The following is a 12,987-nucleotide window of genomic DNA, read 5'->3' as shown; positions in this document are numbered from 1 at the left end:
GCAGGCTAACAGCAACCGCTCCTTGAACTACGCTTTAGGAATCATCGTTAATAAAATCTGCCTCTCTCTAGGGTGGTCTGAGGATTTAGTAGTGTTGTTAGGAATGCTGAGGTCCCCTGATGAAACCAGCTGTAAAAGCACCACCATAGGGAAGGAGCCCAGTTATGGCAAGCTTCATGTAGGAAAGGAGACAAGGGGCACCTGGGAAGGACCCATTCTGCACAGATGGGTGCTGGCAGTCACAGCACCACGCGGTGCTTCAACAGTGCAGAACAAAACAAGTATGGAAAGCAAGGGGATCTCTAACCAGCAGAGACCCAAATTATTTATTTCGGTTGCGTCCTCCAAGGCAGTTCAGCTCTGCTCAGGAGTGCTGTTTGCGTGCCTGGAACGCATCTGCGAGGATGTGATTCTGTTGCTGGAGTGGCCTGAGCTTACTGCTCCGTTTATGAAATTCTGTGTTTTGTTCCACAATAAACTCCATTTATGTACTTAGTGTCCTTCTCCATTTGTGGGATCCATGCTGTGTTTCTGCATGGATTCCTACTGCATCAATTTTTGATGCTTTACTTTTTATAGCCTTTTAACTGGCTTTAAAGAGTATTTCTGTCCAGAGACCACAGACACAATAAATGTTTTGTTTAGATACTGCTCAAAATGTTTTGACAAACAAGTACGCTGCGTGCCTCCTGAAGCAGAAATGAGAACGTAGCACAAGGCTTTATTTGAAGGTAATTGAATTTATAGAGAGCAAGAGACAGCAAACAGATCAACTCGTGTTCAATAGCATTTCCAGTGGGAAGGACACAGGACCAACGCTGCATCGATCACTCTATTATTCTGAGAGGGTCTGGGAAAAAAGACAACACAAACCACGAAACCGACTGAATTTTACGTTAGTGTCACCAAGGGACACCCACCAAAACCAAACTCACAGTACAAACTCTTAGTAAGGCAACACATTAGCCGCAGAGAGCTCATGCTCTAAATGGAGAAAACAAACAAAGGACAGGAGTGAAAATGGAAATGTGGAAAGGAAGAGAAGATGTGGCTACAGACCAGAATCCACATTTCTGGTTCCCAAGTCAACGTTCGCTCCCCAGGACCACGTTATACCACGTGCACACCTTCACAAAGGGCTGGAAGGAAGACAGTCCCAGGAAAACCAAACCATACTGATACTCACATATTTCCAACCCAGTGTGGTTTTGCAGTTTTCACAGTAAATGTCTGCAACCGCATGTAATCCTGTTAATAACACCCGCTCCTCTGCGGGGCCACAGCCCACGTTAACTCTGGAAGAAAGGAGAGAAGCTCTCTATTAGTGCCTCTTGCCACTGCACGTCACTACAACGGAGCTGACGGCAATGTTATTGCAGTATTTGAGAACGTAAGCAGGAAATTGAGAATACCGAGTCCCGCAGCTGTTCCCGAAACAAAGACCTCTTGCAGCTCCAGAACAGAATGAAAAGGTAAAATGGAGAAATGGAGTTTTTGTTCAACTGAAAAATCTACAAAGTTTTGAAAGGAAGATTAATAACACAGTAGTAGATTGCACTAATGATGCATTTGAGAAAGATTTTCATTTTCAAATTGCTAAAATTGTACTTTTACTTTCCCAAATGGAACTTTGGGAAATGGAACTGAAATCAGCACTTCTTCTGAAAGACGTCCCAGCAGTGATCTTACGCAAACTATTTTCAGTTGCTGGGAAAATTATAGTTAGTTTTTATGCTAGCTCTAAAATTCACATTTAGATATTACATAGTCTCTGCATTTATAAAACCTGGACTCTTCAGCTCAACTACGTTCTCTGAGAAGACAATGAGTCATGTTAGCTCTAATTCCTCAATCTGATGATGAAAAAAAATCTCTTCCTAGCTGCTTATCTGAAACTTGAACGTAAAATCAAACATGAATCAGTGCTATTTCTTGCCTCCTTCTCCAACCATTCCCAGCAAGCTCCCAGGTCTTAGAGATTTCCTAAAAAAAAGGTTTTCTGTATGTCTTCATGAGGGTTTTCTTAAATCTACCCCAAGAGACGCAGAGGTGACACCATGGAGCGGTACTCACACTGAATTGAAGAGGTACGCTCGTCCTTGGCTTCCTTGGAAGGACTGAAAGGCAAGAAAACAAAATTCAGCTGGTTGGTTGACAGGAATAAGGCTAAAGCAGGAACTACTCTCAAGAGCTGCATTAATGGCCTCAGACAGTCAGGGCCTGAAACCCACGTCAGTACGGGCTTCGGGATGGGAACCCCGAGAGCCAAACGAGAGCCGGCTAGCAGAGGTCTTGTCCTGCGCGTGGAAAGGGAACGGCTGCAGCATTTACAGCGCTGTGCAAGCCCAACGGGCTTTTCAAGTTAAAAAGTCAAGCCTTTTTCCCTCTTACATTCCAGCGATGCCTACGTTCCCTCTTTCAGTTCCATTTACGAATTTCACACTCCTGCCTCATCCTTACCCAGTGCGGCCTCGCTGCCAAATATCAATTTCACCCTCTTCTAAACAACAGCGCGCTCACGTTTTCAGTTTGAAACACTGCTGTGGTGCTTGATGGCACGCGAGTTCCCCTTAGGAAGGCTGTGGGTGCACGCTGAACCCAGCTGCGAGATCAGGTCCTCTCGGTGCAAGGCGCTGGGCACACGCACTCAGCCTCTGCTCTCATGATGTCGGGGCACATCCTCCCTGCCCCTTGTTTCATCGGGGTGCTCCCGAGAGCCAACAGCCCCCCTGTGGCACCTGTAACATCGCCCTGCGATGGTGCCAGGCGTGCAGGAGCTGCCTCACACGTAGCAGACGCCACCGGCATTTTTAATGCACTCTGACAAGCACACGCCGAGTTAAACTGCTGCCTGCACACAGGTCACCTCAGGAGATCACAGAGTGGTTTAGCTTGGAAGGGACCTTAAAGACCATCCAATTCCAACCCCCTGCCACGGCAGGGGCAGTTAAACGGCCAACCTGGGGCAGGGCAGCACAGCACAGCACCCTCCTGCAGGTCACAGAGCGCGCTCTGCACCAGGCCCCGTCCCTCCCCTGCCTCCAGCCCTGGGGACGCACCGCACGCCTGCGTGACCACGGCCTCGCATGGAGCACAGCAAAGCCACCTCTGAGAAGCAGCCAGCTTCTGCCGTGGTGTCCACCTGGTGCCAAGGGACCCTAGTAAGTGGTGAAGGCCCCCTGGGAGATCCCCGACCACGAGCAGGGCAGCAAAAGGCTCTGAGTGTTGAGCAGAGGCGTCCCTGGGGGCAAAGAGGGCCGTGGGGTATGGGCAGGACCCCCTCCAGTGGGGAAAGAGCCGTGTGTGAGGGCTGGACGGCCCCAGTGGCTCTGCAGCTCTGAAGGCAGGAGAATGCTCTCCATCCCGGAGGAACTGCTGCTCTTCAGCTGCATCCCAAGCCCAGGACCAGCGGCCAGGAGACGCAGGCAGGACGCGGAGGCTGCCTGAGGCCCTCGGAGCTCTTCCACCCCGACCACAGCAGCGCCCCGAGGAACACCTACCTCTTCACTGGGGAAGGAATTCAATAGGACACACGTCTCCAGCACGTCCGTGTAATTGCATGTATTAAAGAAGCTCCCGTTAACCCTCTGCAGCGCCCAGATGCTGTGCTGCTGTCGCTGGGGCTGGCACAGCCGCACGCCCGCTAGCTCCATCCAGCCTGGCAGCTACGAGCAGCGTGCTGGGGGGGAAACAGCACAGAGCTGAGCCCCCGCAGGGCAGGAGGAAGAGGCCAGGCCGGTGCCACGCAGTGCCCTGCCCTGGTACAGAGCAAACAGAGCAACAGCAGGGGCACCGGCAGTGCCCGCTGCAGGAGGGGATGTGGGGGGGTACGGGGGGAGGCACCGGGGGTCCCCCAGGAGCACGCGTGCCATCAGAGCAGAACGAAAGCAGATGAAGCCTGCTCGCCATCCAGGCCACCCCAGTAAACACTTTTCCATAAACACCACAGAGACTGCGTCTGCCAGTAACAACAACCATGGGAGCAAAGCTTTTTATTGGTACAGAAATAGGATTTTCCATTACTGCTGCACAAAGGCCTGTCTTCAATAAACAACAAAACCAAACCCAGCAGCTTTGTGTCTGGGGCTCCCCGGACGCTCCCAGGGGACAGCAGCATCCTCTCACAGCTGCCCTTCCTTCCAGCTCGAGCCAGGGCTTTTGGGCACCTAAGGGCGGTCACCACCCACAAAAAAATCACATTAATTATCTCCTGCCCCAGCAGGACTTCTCAACAGGCCACCGCTCAGCTTTCTGTGCTGCTGCCTGTCTTCGATACCCACCCTGCAGCCAGCTGAGGATTTGGCAAATCACAAAAAAAGAAGTGAGGAAGGTCTGGCAGTCTCTCTCAACTTCACTAACGCATTTGCTGTCCGCAGGACCAAGCTGACAGTATCTTTGTAACCATAGCACAGGCAGGTTGTACCTCGATGTTTTAACCTCAGCATTTTCTGGAGATGTCCCTTCTCTGCCGTGATTCCAGAAAAAATGGCACATGCTGCAATGGGCACTTTGAAACCAGGAGAAACGGATCCGTTTTCACACAAGCAGATGTTCTTTTATGTTGTTTTTTGTTTTCGTTTCAAAGATGCACACAGAAAGATTTCCACAGCACCCCTGTGTCCCCTGAGCAGCGACAGCCAGCAGACCTGCGTTCTGTGCTGTGTGCTTTCTCTGGGCAGGTTTTTTTGATGCACAAAGGTGCACACGTGCATTCAAATACCGACTTCAGACTCTAAAGCAAACAGCTCCTGGCATCACTTTCCAGCTGAAAGAAACGGAAAGGATTTTTTTGTTGTTTCCCACTGAAAGCCCAAGCACATATTTCTCTCTGCGCTGCTAGTGCTGAATGTCTGGCTGGAAACACATCTGTACGTGCCAGCAACAAGACTCCCTCCCCATCCTCCCTGAGCCCTCTAAAAACAATGCAAGCTCTTGAGATGTGCCACACACAGCAGCTGACTCCTCCCGGGTGCTCGCGTCCAAACCCCTTTTCTGCTCCTCCGCTAGGAGCCGCAGGGCTGGAGGAGTGCTGGTCTGAGCACCCAGGTGGGAACCACGAGCCCAGAGCCAGCCATTTGGCTGCGGATCCTCCCCTGCCATGTCTCCTTACAGCAGAAGCTCCATGTTAAGACACCTTTGGTAGCTGCTGTGGATGAACAAGTTCCTACCACCCACGTTATAGACGCTCACAGCCCCCCTCAACTGTGCTGACTGCATACAAGATTTGCGAAAGCACGGTTTTTTAAAAACAAGTACTTTTTTTGTGTGTGCGTGGAGGGAAATAGCGTTTTGTTGCATGATTTTGTTATCGCGGATCCAGCCTGAAGGACAAAGGGATCACACGAGCTGCTCAATAATCACAAATTGCTCACAATAGGCACTCCTTAACCTGGACCTGCTGGCAGAGAAGCAGGGGGCAGCCCGGCAGCGCCAGCAGGACACAGGCTGCAGGGCAGGGGTACGCCAGGCCTGCCGTGGCAGGGAGCATGAGGAGGAGCCCTCCTGCAAGGCGCTGGCTCCTTTGTGGCTGACGCAGTCTGCTCGCTGGAGATGGGCTCATCCTGCAGGATTCGAGCTGAACCCACAGAAATCCAACACCCGTGACCTTGGGAAGGGTCATTTCGGCTCGGCACACGTGTTCTGGGCTGACCTCAGCGCCCAGTGCTGAACGCACCGCTCTGTTTGCCCTGGCCGTGCTTCCTGGGCAGGCTGCACGGCTCCTTCCCAGCCTCTTCGGGGAGGGGAGCAGCCCTCCCAGCACCAGCACACCTCTGAGCCTTGTGTTTCTGCTTCTGGTGGCTGCTGGAGACGCAGAGGGGGGTTTGAGCCTTCAGCCGGGGAGAGACGTGGATCCTGAGCGCACTCCCGACGCGCCCACACACCGTCCCCATTCCCCCAGTACCTGCAGCTCCCCATTCAGCGTGCAGCCCACTCAGCAGTTCCACCCAGCGAGCAGATGACAGGATTAATATCCCAAGTCTTTGTGATGGCATTCGACAATAGGCTGAACACAAAAAGAGCTGGCTGGAATCATCTGGAAAAGCAGGAAGCCGCTGCCAGGACGAAATGGCTCCGTACTGATGCTTCTCTGCAGAACGCTGCTGCTTACCTACACCCAGCTGGCAGCCTCTTCCCAGGGCAATAAAACAAAAATGAAACAGCAACTGGTCCCAGAGAGGGAAGAAGGAACAGAGCGTGCCCCTCCGAGCTGCACTGGTGAGAGCTACAAATAATTCTCACTGCGAGAACACGAACGGGGACCGAGAGCCTGGAGGCTCTGCCCGAGCTCAGCGGCAGCCGGCACGTCCCGGGCGATGGCAACGGCGTCGGGAGAGGCACAGCCACCTGAGCCCCTCAGCTAAGGGCCATCCCTGTGCTCGGGATGTCCCCATCAGGGCACAGCAACCCCTGAGCAGTATCAACAGCTCCTGGGCTTCAGAGTCGCTGAAGTCTGGGAGACAAATTCATGCAAGGATCCCTCCGGAGCTCTGTTACCGCTTCCTTCCCACCTCGGTGTGCGACTTGGTCCTGCTGATTTAGACCTTGAACTTCTCGGTACGAGATTTCTGTTCTCGTAAAACACAGTTTGAACATGGGGAGGAGACCTTTAGGTTCACCCAAAGCACAACGACAGTTCAACTGGAACGCACGCGAGTCTGCTGTGAAGACGTGCTCCAAACCACAGGCTCTGTGAGCACAAGGAAATAAGGGTGGAAAACTCGGCAAAGCTCCAACACCAAGGAAACTGCGGTCTTTAAACCTGGCAATTCCTGTTTACGTCGTCAGGATTTAAAAAAAAACACAACACAGCTGTGTCTTAAACCAGGCTGGGTGCTGCAGAACACGGCGCAGGCACCGGCTGCTGCAGCGCTCGGCCGCAGAGCGGGCACGAGGCGATGTCGTGCCCCGAACCACCGATAGACCTTCCTCGCACGCCTCCCACTCTCTCCGGCACTTAATCCCAATTCCTGTCAGCTGCTATCCCAGCTGAAGGCTGGGCCTGAATGGTACCTTTCAAGCCCTATTACTGATGGCAGAAATGGTTCTGATCAAAAAAACCATCTTGCAGCGTGTTTATAGCAACCACACACCGAGCAGCAGCACACCCTATAGTAGTTCCCAGGGGAGCACGAACTCAATTTGTTGGTCCCTGTACCCACACAGGCTCCAGAGACCTCCTCAGGGGTCAGTAATTCCTGCTGTCCGCAGGGAAGGGGCAGTCAATGATCAGATTTAACTCAGACTGTCTTGCTCTGATTATGCCGGCTACAACCCGCGTCAAGGGAACCGCTTCCATTGTTCCACCCCGTGCACAGACGTGCCCTTCCCCTGCTCTAGCTGCGTTTCGGAGCTTTAATTGAGCTCTACCATGGGTCCTTAATGCTATTTAAAGCCCAGCGTCGATATGGAATTAGCAGACCCAACTCATCTCTGAAGTAATTCAATTATTTCAGCACAGCCTTATTCACCGTCAGTCTGCGCTGCTGTGTGATAGAAGAGTGAGGAACTGCGAGGTCACCGTGTTGTATCCTAGGAGCAGCTACGTCCTAGCAGCTTCATGCTCTGTGTGTCTTGGGTTACGCAGTCTGGGAGAAGGAAGCTGCTGCACAGCCTGGGCAGAGGGAAGATGTCACTGCAATCTCTTTCATGCTGACGGGAGATGTCCTTACAACCGCTCCCCTCCTCCTGCCAGCAGCAGGTGCTCGCCGAAGCCCCCGCTCCCTCCACACCCGGCGCACGCGGCAGGGGCTTTGCTCCGCAGCACGGCCGTGTTTTTGCAGGAGCCTTCGGTCCAAGCAGGAGCGGCGGGGAGAGGCTGCAGACAGACGGTGCTGAGGTTTGGGTGAGCGAGCGCCTGCACGACCAGCAGCGGGACACGCCGGCGGCACTGCCTCCGCCTCCGAAATCAATCAGTCTGCTGCTAGGGAAAGGCTGCGCGATGACACCGCCAGGAAAAAGGGCGGCGTGCTGGAGCCGCTTACCAGAGACTGAAGAACCTCATGCTTGTTACGCCCTGCTTTTGTGACAGCTTTCTGAAATTCCTGCACTGTGCAGAGAGCCTCGACCTGCCGGCAGCACAGGAACCGCTCCATGCTGCCAAGCCGATCGCATCCAGCGCAGACGTGGTCCTGAGCAGTGCACACACACCACCTGCTTCCTCCAGCGGCCAGAAGTAACGCTGCACGAAGAAGACAACCAGAAGAAGAGGGGACCAAGCCATCACCACCGGCTGAAGCCTCGGTCAGACCTTCTCCAGGTCCTTCACTGTGCTTTGAACCCGTGCTACGCTAGCCTCCTCATCCTCAGAATGCTCTGCACAGCTTCACATTCAGGCAAATTTAAGCAGCAAACCTTTTTTTTTTTTTGGTGTGATTCTCTCATCTTTCCGTGTTTCTAGGAGATGGAGCTAAGAAAAGCCAGCACTGCTCACAAGACCTCCCAGCAGCGCCAAGAACTGCAGGAGAACGTTTGGAGCGTGCCCTGCAGCGCTACGGCCACAGCCCCAGCGCTGCGCAGGAAGATGGAAACCCCCCCAGCACCGTGCAGGTGCCCGCTGCCACGAAATGTCACCGTGCTGCCTTTCGGAAGAGCTCTCCAACACACATCAGCGTGCCACGAAGGTGACAGCGGCACTCCGGCGGGGCCGCGTTGCTCCCAGGCAGATAGGCTGTGCAAAGTGATTTAAGTGGGTCAGGATTTGGGAGCACATTCCCAGTTATTAATTCATGTGTCAGTCCGACTGTCCATTATTACCGGGGGGAGAGGAAGAGGTTTCTTTCAAAGGGAAATTTCACGTTGCAGCTGCAGAGGAAAGGAGAGATCCCTTCTGAGGCTTTGCAGTAACAAAAAACAGGATTTAGGGAAAGACAAATGGCCAGACTTTAGTTTTTTCCTCAAGTACGACACCTATTTAAGCCATCAGTCTGCTAAGCTAAAGCCTGAACAAAGTTTTTTAAGGAATTTCAAGATTCAGAAAGTATCTGCAAACTCCTCTGTCCCCTCCTGCCTCCAACACGCCTGGCAGGCTCCCCTGCAGCCCCTGACTCAGCTCAGACACAAGCTGCTACGACCCAGAGGTATCGTGGGCCCTCTCTGTGCCTCCTGTAACAAGCCCTGGGCTCCTGGATTCTGCTTTTATTTATTTTTAAATGTGTTTCCAGCCCACAGACTTCAAAGTGCAATTTCAAAATGTGAATGCTAAAGGCACAAACAACAGAAGGCAAATAAAAAGTACACTGAATTTATTACTTCTATAAAACTTAACATTTTGTGTGTTCTCATGCAATTTTTGACGGCCTCTGGTTGCTGCTGCTGCACTTCAAAACCTGACTTCAGAATGAAAAGCGACGGAAATAGTTTCTGCTTCCTTTCCCACAGTATTTGCTTTTATATTTAGGGGAGCACACAGAACCAGAGCAGCTTCAGGAGAGAGATGTCCCTCTCCTCTGCAACCTGAGCAGGGGTTATAGATGTGGGAAAAGAAGTGCACACAGCCCCATGAGAGCGGGGAGCAACTGCTCCTTCTCTGCCCTTGAGCTCCCCCCTGCAAAGGGAAATCTCTGGCACTTAAGTCACCAGTAACAGCCATCGAACACAACCCTTCACGTTTTGGTACGTAGGAAGTGCAGTGTGGAGAGCAGAACTTTATTATTCACCGGGGAAAAAACTACAGAAGATGAAAACGAACCCCAGCTTTCTCTTTCTGGATACAGAGGGATGAAAAATGGTTTTATTCTGGCACATCTACAATTGCTTTAGCAGGAGCTGTGCCTCCCCCACCCATCTCTAAGTGCTGCCGTTCTGCTGCAGGTTGACGCTGGCTCCATCATCCAACGATCAAGTCGTTTGGAGAAGGAGCGGCAGGGAGGAAGCAACGCCCGTTTTTTCCCCACATTAATTATTGCTACTACGTGGGTATTAGAGCTAAACACACCACAGAACCGGGATGGAAGATGGAAACTGCTAATGCAACAGTTACTTAATTAGGAGCGTAACAGCGACTGCCCCGTATCAGCGGATCCCTGCACTCCGTTAATGCGGCCGCTAAGCTCCGCTGGCCCCAGCGCTGACGGCGAGCGCGGGCTTTTCAGCGAAAGCCACGTCCACAGGAGGACACGCAGGGCAGCAGCTCCTCGCTCCCCCAGGACAGATCTGCTGCCGTGCAGATAAGCACCAGACGCACACCTTACTGCTGGGAAGGCTCACCGCGAGTTACCTTTCCACCAGTCTGCCCCCCCAACTCACGTGCGGTTCGGTCCCAGCTCAGACCCGCCGGTCCTTCCTGGACACCTCAGCTGTGACCTGCGCGGGCCTGCTAAAACTTCCTCCTCTTCCAACTGCGAGGGCCCACAACCGAAACACCCAAGGAAGCCAGGAGGGCTCAGACCTGATCGACTCCATGCTCCAGTCGTTCAGGATTTGCAGCAGATGCAGCAAAAGCCCTGATGATTCACTGTCCTTCGGCCCTGGCAGCTCCCTGGGTAACAAATGGGAACAATGTTTTATTTATGCTCAGGTCATCAATTTTAAGGGAGAGGAAGCGGGAGAGTTATTTCCATAAAGTGATGGATTCGAAAATCCGTTTTTATCCTCCCTGACAGGGAATTCTAAAGCGTTTTGAATTATTACCTTTTTCCCTTTTTTTTCTTGGAACAGAATGAAATATTTTAGAAATCACATAGCAATTAATTGCTGCATAAACACAATTATGCAAGGAGGTACAAATTTCCTTGGGCTCTTTCTGCTAAACAACCACATCCTGACTAAATAAGGGGCCTGATCCTGGCTGCCCTCAGATCCCATGAAGGCCAGCAGGAACTGAGCGAGCACGATACCTCGCAGGGTAAGCCCCAGAGGAGGCAATTACGCAGGACAGAAAGATCTCATTTAGGTAGCTGCACTACGGAACAGGTACTACACATACTCATTACGCAGCTCAGATTTCATATTCCGACTTTTTCCAGCAAAGGGCACTTTGGTTTATTCTTTTGTCTTTCAAATAAAGGCTTCCCAGCGCTGCTGAGCCCCACTGCCCTGCTCCAGCTCAGGCCAGCAGCCCCCAGCCTGTCCGTGACGGCCTCCTGGGGAGGAACTTGGGTGCCAGGGCTCATCTCTGCCCTGCCGGTGCCAGTCTCCTGGTCAAGTCACTGAAGGAAACAGCTCGCGTTTAAAAACTCTGATGACACATTGTTCTACTGAGAACTAGAGTTTAATTTTAAGCTTCATGGAAATCAAGAACTACGAGGTACCTTACTAATAGTTCATCACAGCAGCAAAATTGGGAAGCTAAAAAGAAAAAAAACAAAAACAACAAAACGACTTGAACCCTAGCGATACTTGCAACTAAGAACAAAGCTCCAAATAACATCTAAAAGATGATTCATTATGGAACAAGAGCTGAAAAACAGGATGCAAAAGCCACTGGACAGCTGCTAGAGATGTGCGTTAAATTGATAAAGCCAGTGCCTGAGGAGCTAATAGCAAAATAAATGAGCAGAAGCTTAGTGTGCGGTGCTGAGCCAGTAAGACTAATGCAATTATGAAATGCATACGCTGTGAAGATATTACTGCTGTATACTGCTGAGGCTGGAACAATGAGACCAGCCCTGTTTCCATTCCTAAAAGGATGTCGAAATGCTAGAAATGTCGAAAAGAACCACAAGAATGATACAGAACTGGAAAAAATAACATCTTACCGTGACAGACAAAACTGAATCCGTTTAGCTTATCAGAAAAGTGATCAAGAGTGACCTTGGTTACTGTATACCATTAACTTCTCCAGCATGAAATAGTTGGGACCATAGATCTATTAGCAAAAAAAAAAAAAAAAAAAAAAAAAAATAAAAAGAGGCCACCAACTGGAAGCACAAGCCAGACAAATCTAAATCTGGTGTCTCCAATTTCTGGTAGTAAGGATGACTAACCACTGGAAAAAGTGACCAAGGGGAGCAGTGAATTTTCCTTCCTGAAGCTTTCAAATCAAGACTAAATGCTTTTTCTGCAAGACATGCTGCAATCCTGACGAAATTCACTGGCCCATGCTCTAGAAGAGGTCAGACGTGATAGCTCCTCCTGGACTTAGGGGTTCATTAGTGTGAAGCTGGGAGCTTAAATTCACATTTGGGAAGAAACAAGACCTACTTTCAAAGCAAGAAGAAACCCAACAAAATGAAAAACAGTAAGACCTTCACCCCTGAGAAAGGAATACTCACCTTACCCCCCAGTTCGGTTTTTCCCCTATGACAGAAACGTAGGATTTTCACTCGACTCGTCTTGGCCACTTACCAAATACCTCTTTTTCCATTAAAGGAGTTTCGAAATGGCCACACCCCAATTTTAGGTTAGTCCTTTGGCTTGTGTGCATGTCCCCCTTCCCTCCCCAGCAAGTAACTTCATGTCTTCAAGGTGAACTGACGTAAAACGTGGGCTTGGCAGCGCCGCTGAATGGTTCTTGAGAAGCAAGGTAGTAGGAACATGCACTGACTTCCTCATATACTCAAGAGGGGAAAAGAAAAAAGAAAAGCCCAATAACTGCTGCTTACCACAGCGCCTGCCACACACCATCTATGTAAGGTGTGCAGTAATGCTCTCAGGTAGCAGAATTCATCCCCAACTTATCTGAAAGCTGGCACCAAAGTTTCAAATCCTTCTAAGATCCTCCAGCTGGAAGATGGAGCGAAGCTTGCTGCTTTCAGCATGCGATAAGGATCACCAGGAGGCTGCTGTACCAAGGAGCTCAGGCTCCAGCAGCCTGCTGTCCAGGGGTGCAAAAGGTGCAGGAATCCCAACGGCTAGGAGCGAGGTTTGCTTAGAAGCCTTGCAACTCCCGTCTCAAAAGACAGAAAAGAGCTTGTGAGTGATCCCTCGCTAACAATCCAGCCCCAGTCAAGAAAGTCAGGCACGCACAAGTTCTCTTTCTTTTCTAAATTCTCGGGGCTGGAGGAACTGCAGCCTTTTGTGTCGAAGGATTTCACATTCGCGTTCAGT

The 12,987-nt window shown here is 51.2% G+C and overlaps 1 protein-coding gene and 1 long non-coding RNA gene across 6 annotated transcripts in view; both read right to left on the bottom strand.

Moving 5' to 3' along the window:
- Positions 1 to 12,987, bottom strand: part of YPEL2 (yippee like 2) — a 33,655-nt gene that overhangs the window by 5,244 nt on the left and 15,424 nt on the right. For all 5 annotated transcript variants that reach the window (XR_005813894.1, XM_040532231.1, XM_040532230.1 and 2 more), the window contains exons 3-4: positions 2,074 to 2,117; positions 1,187 to 1,295 (exon numbers count right to left, since the gene is read on the bottom strand). Coding sequence is in view for 4 of the 5 variants with exons in the window: in XM_040532231.1 (XP_040388165.1) it covers positions 1,187 to 1,295; positions 2,074 to 2,117 (153 nt within the window). In the remaining variant the exon portion in view is untranslated. The remainder of the gene's footprint in view (positions 1 to 1,186; positions 1,296 to 2,073; positions 2,118 to 12,987) is intronic.
- LOC121057705 lies at positions 3,962 to 11,801 on the bottom strand. The gene is made up of 4 exons (XR_005813895.1): positions 11,697 to 11,801; positions 10,246 to 10,477; positions 4,281 to 4,765; positions 3,962 to 4,166 (listed from the first exon to the last, which is right to left on the bottom strand). It is a non-coding gene; the product is annotated as an uncharacterized LOC121057705 (long non-coding RNA).

The sequence above is a fragment of the Cygnus olor genome, chromosome 20 (assembly GCF_009769625.2).
Source record: "Cygnus olor isolate bCygOlo1 chromosome 20, bCygOlo1.pri.v2, whole genome shotgun sequence".
NCBI classification, from domain to species: Eukaryota; Metazoa; Chordata; class Aves; order Anseriformes; family Anatidae; genus Cygnus; species Cygnus olor.
Note: the sequence above shows the minus strand (reverse complement) of the source record. Positions and strands in the feature narration are given on the sequence as shown.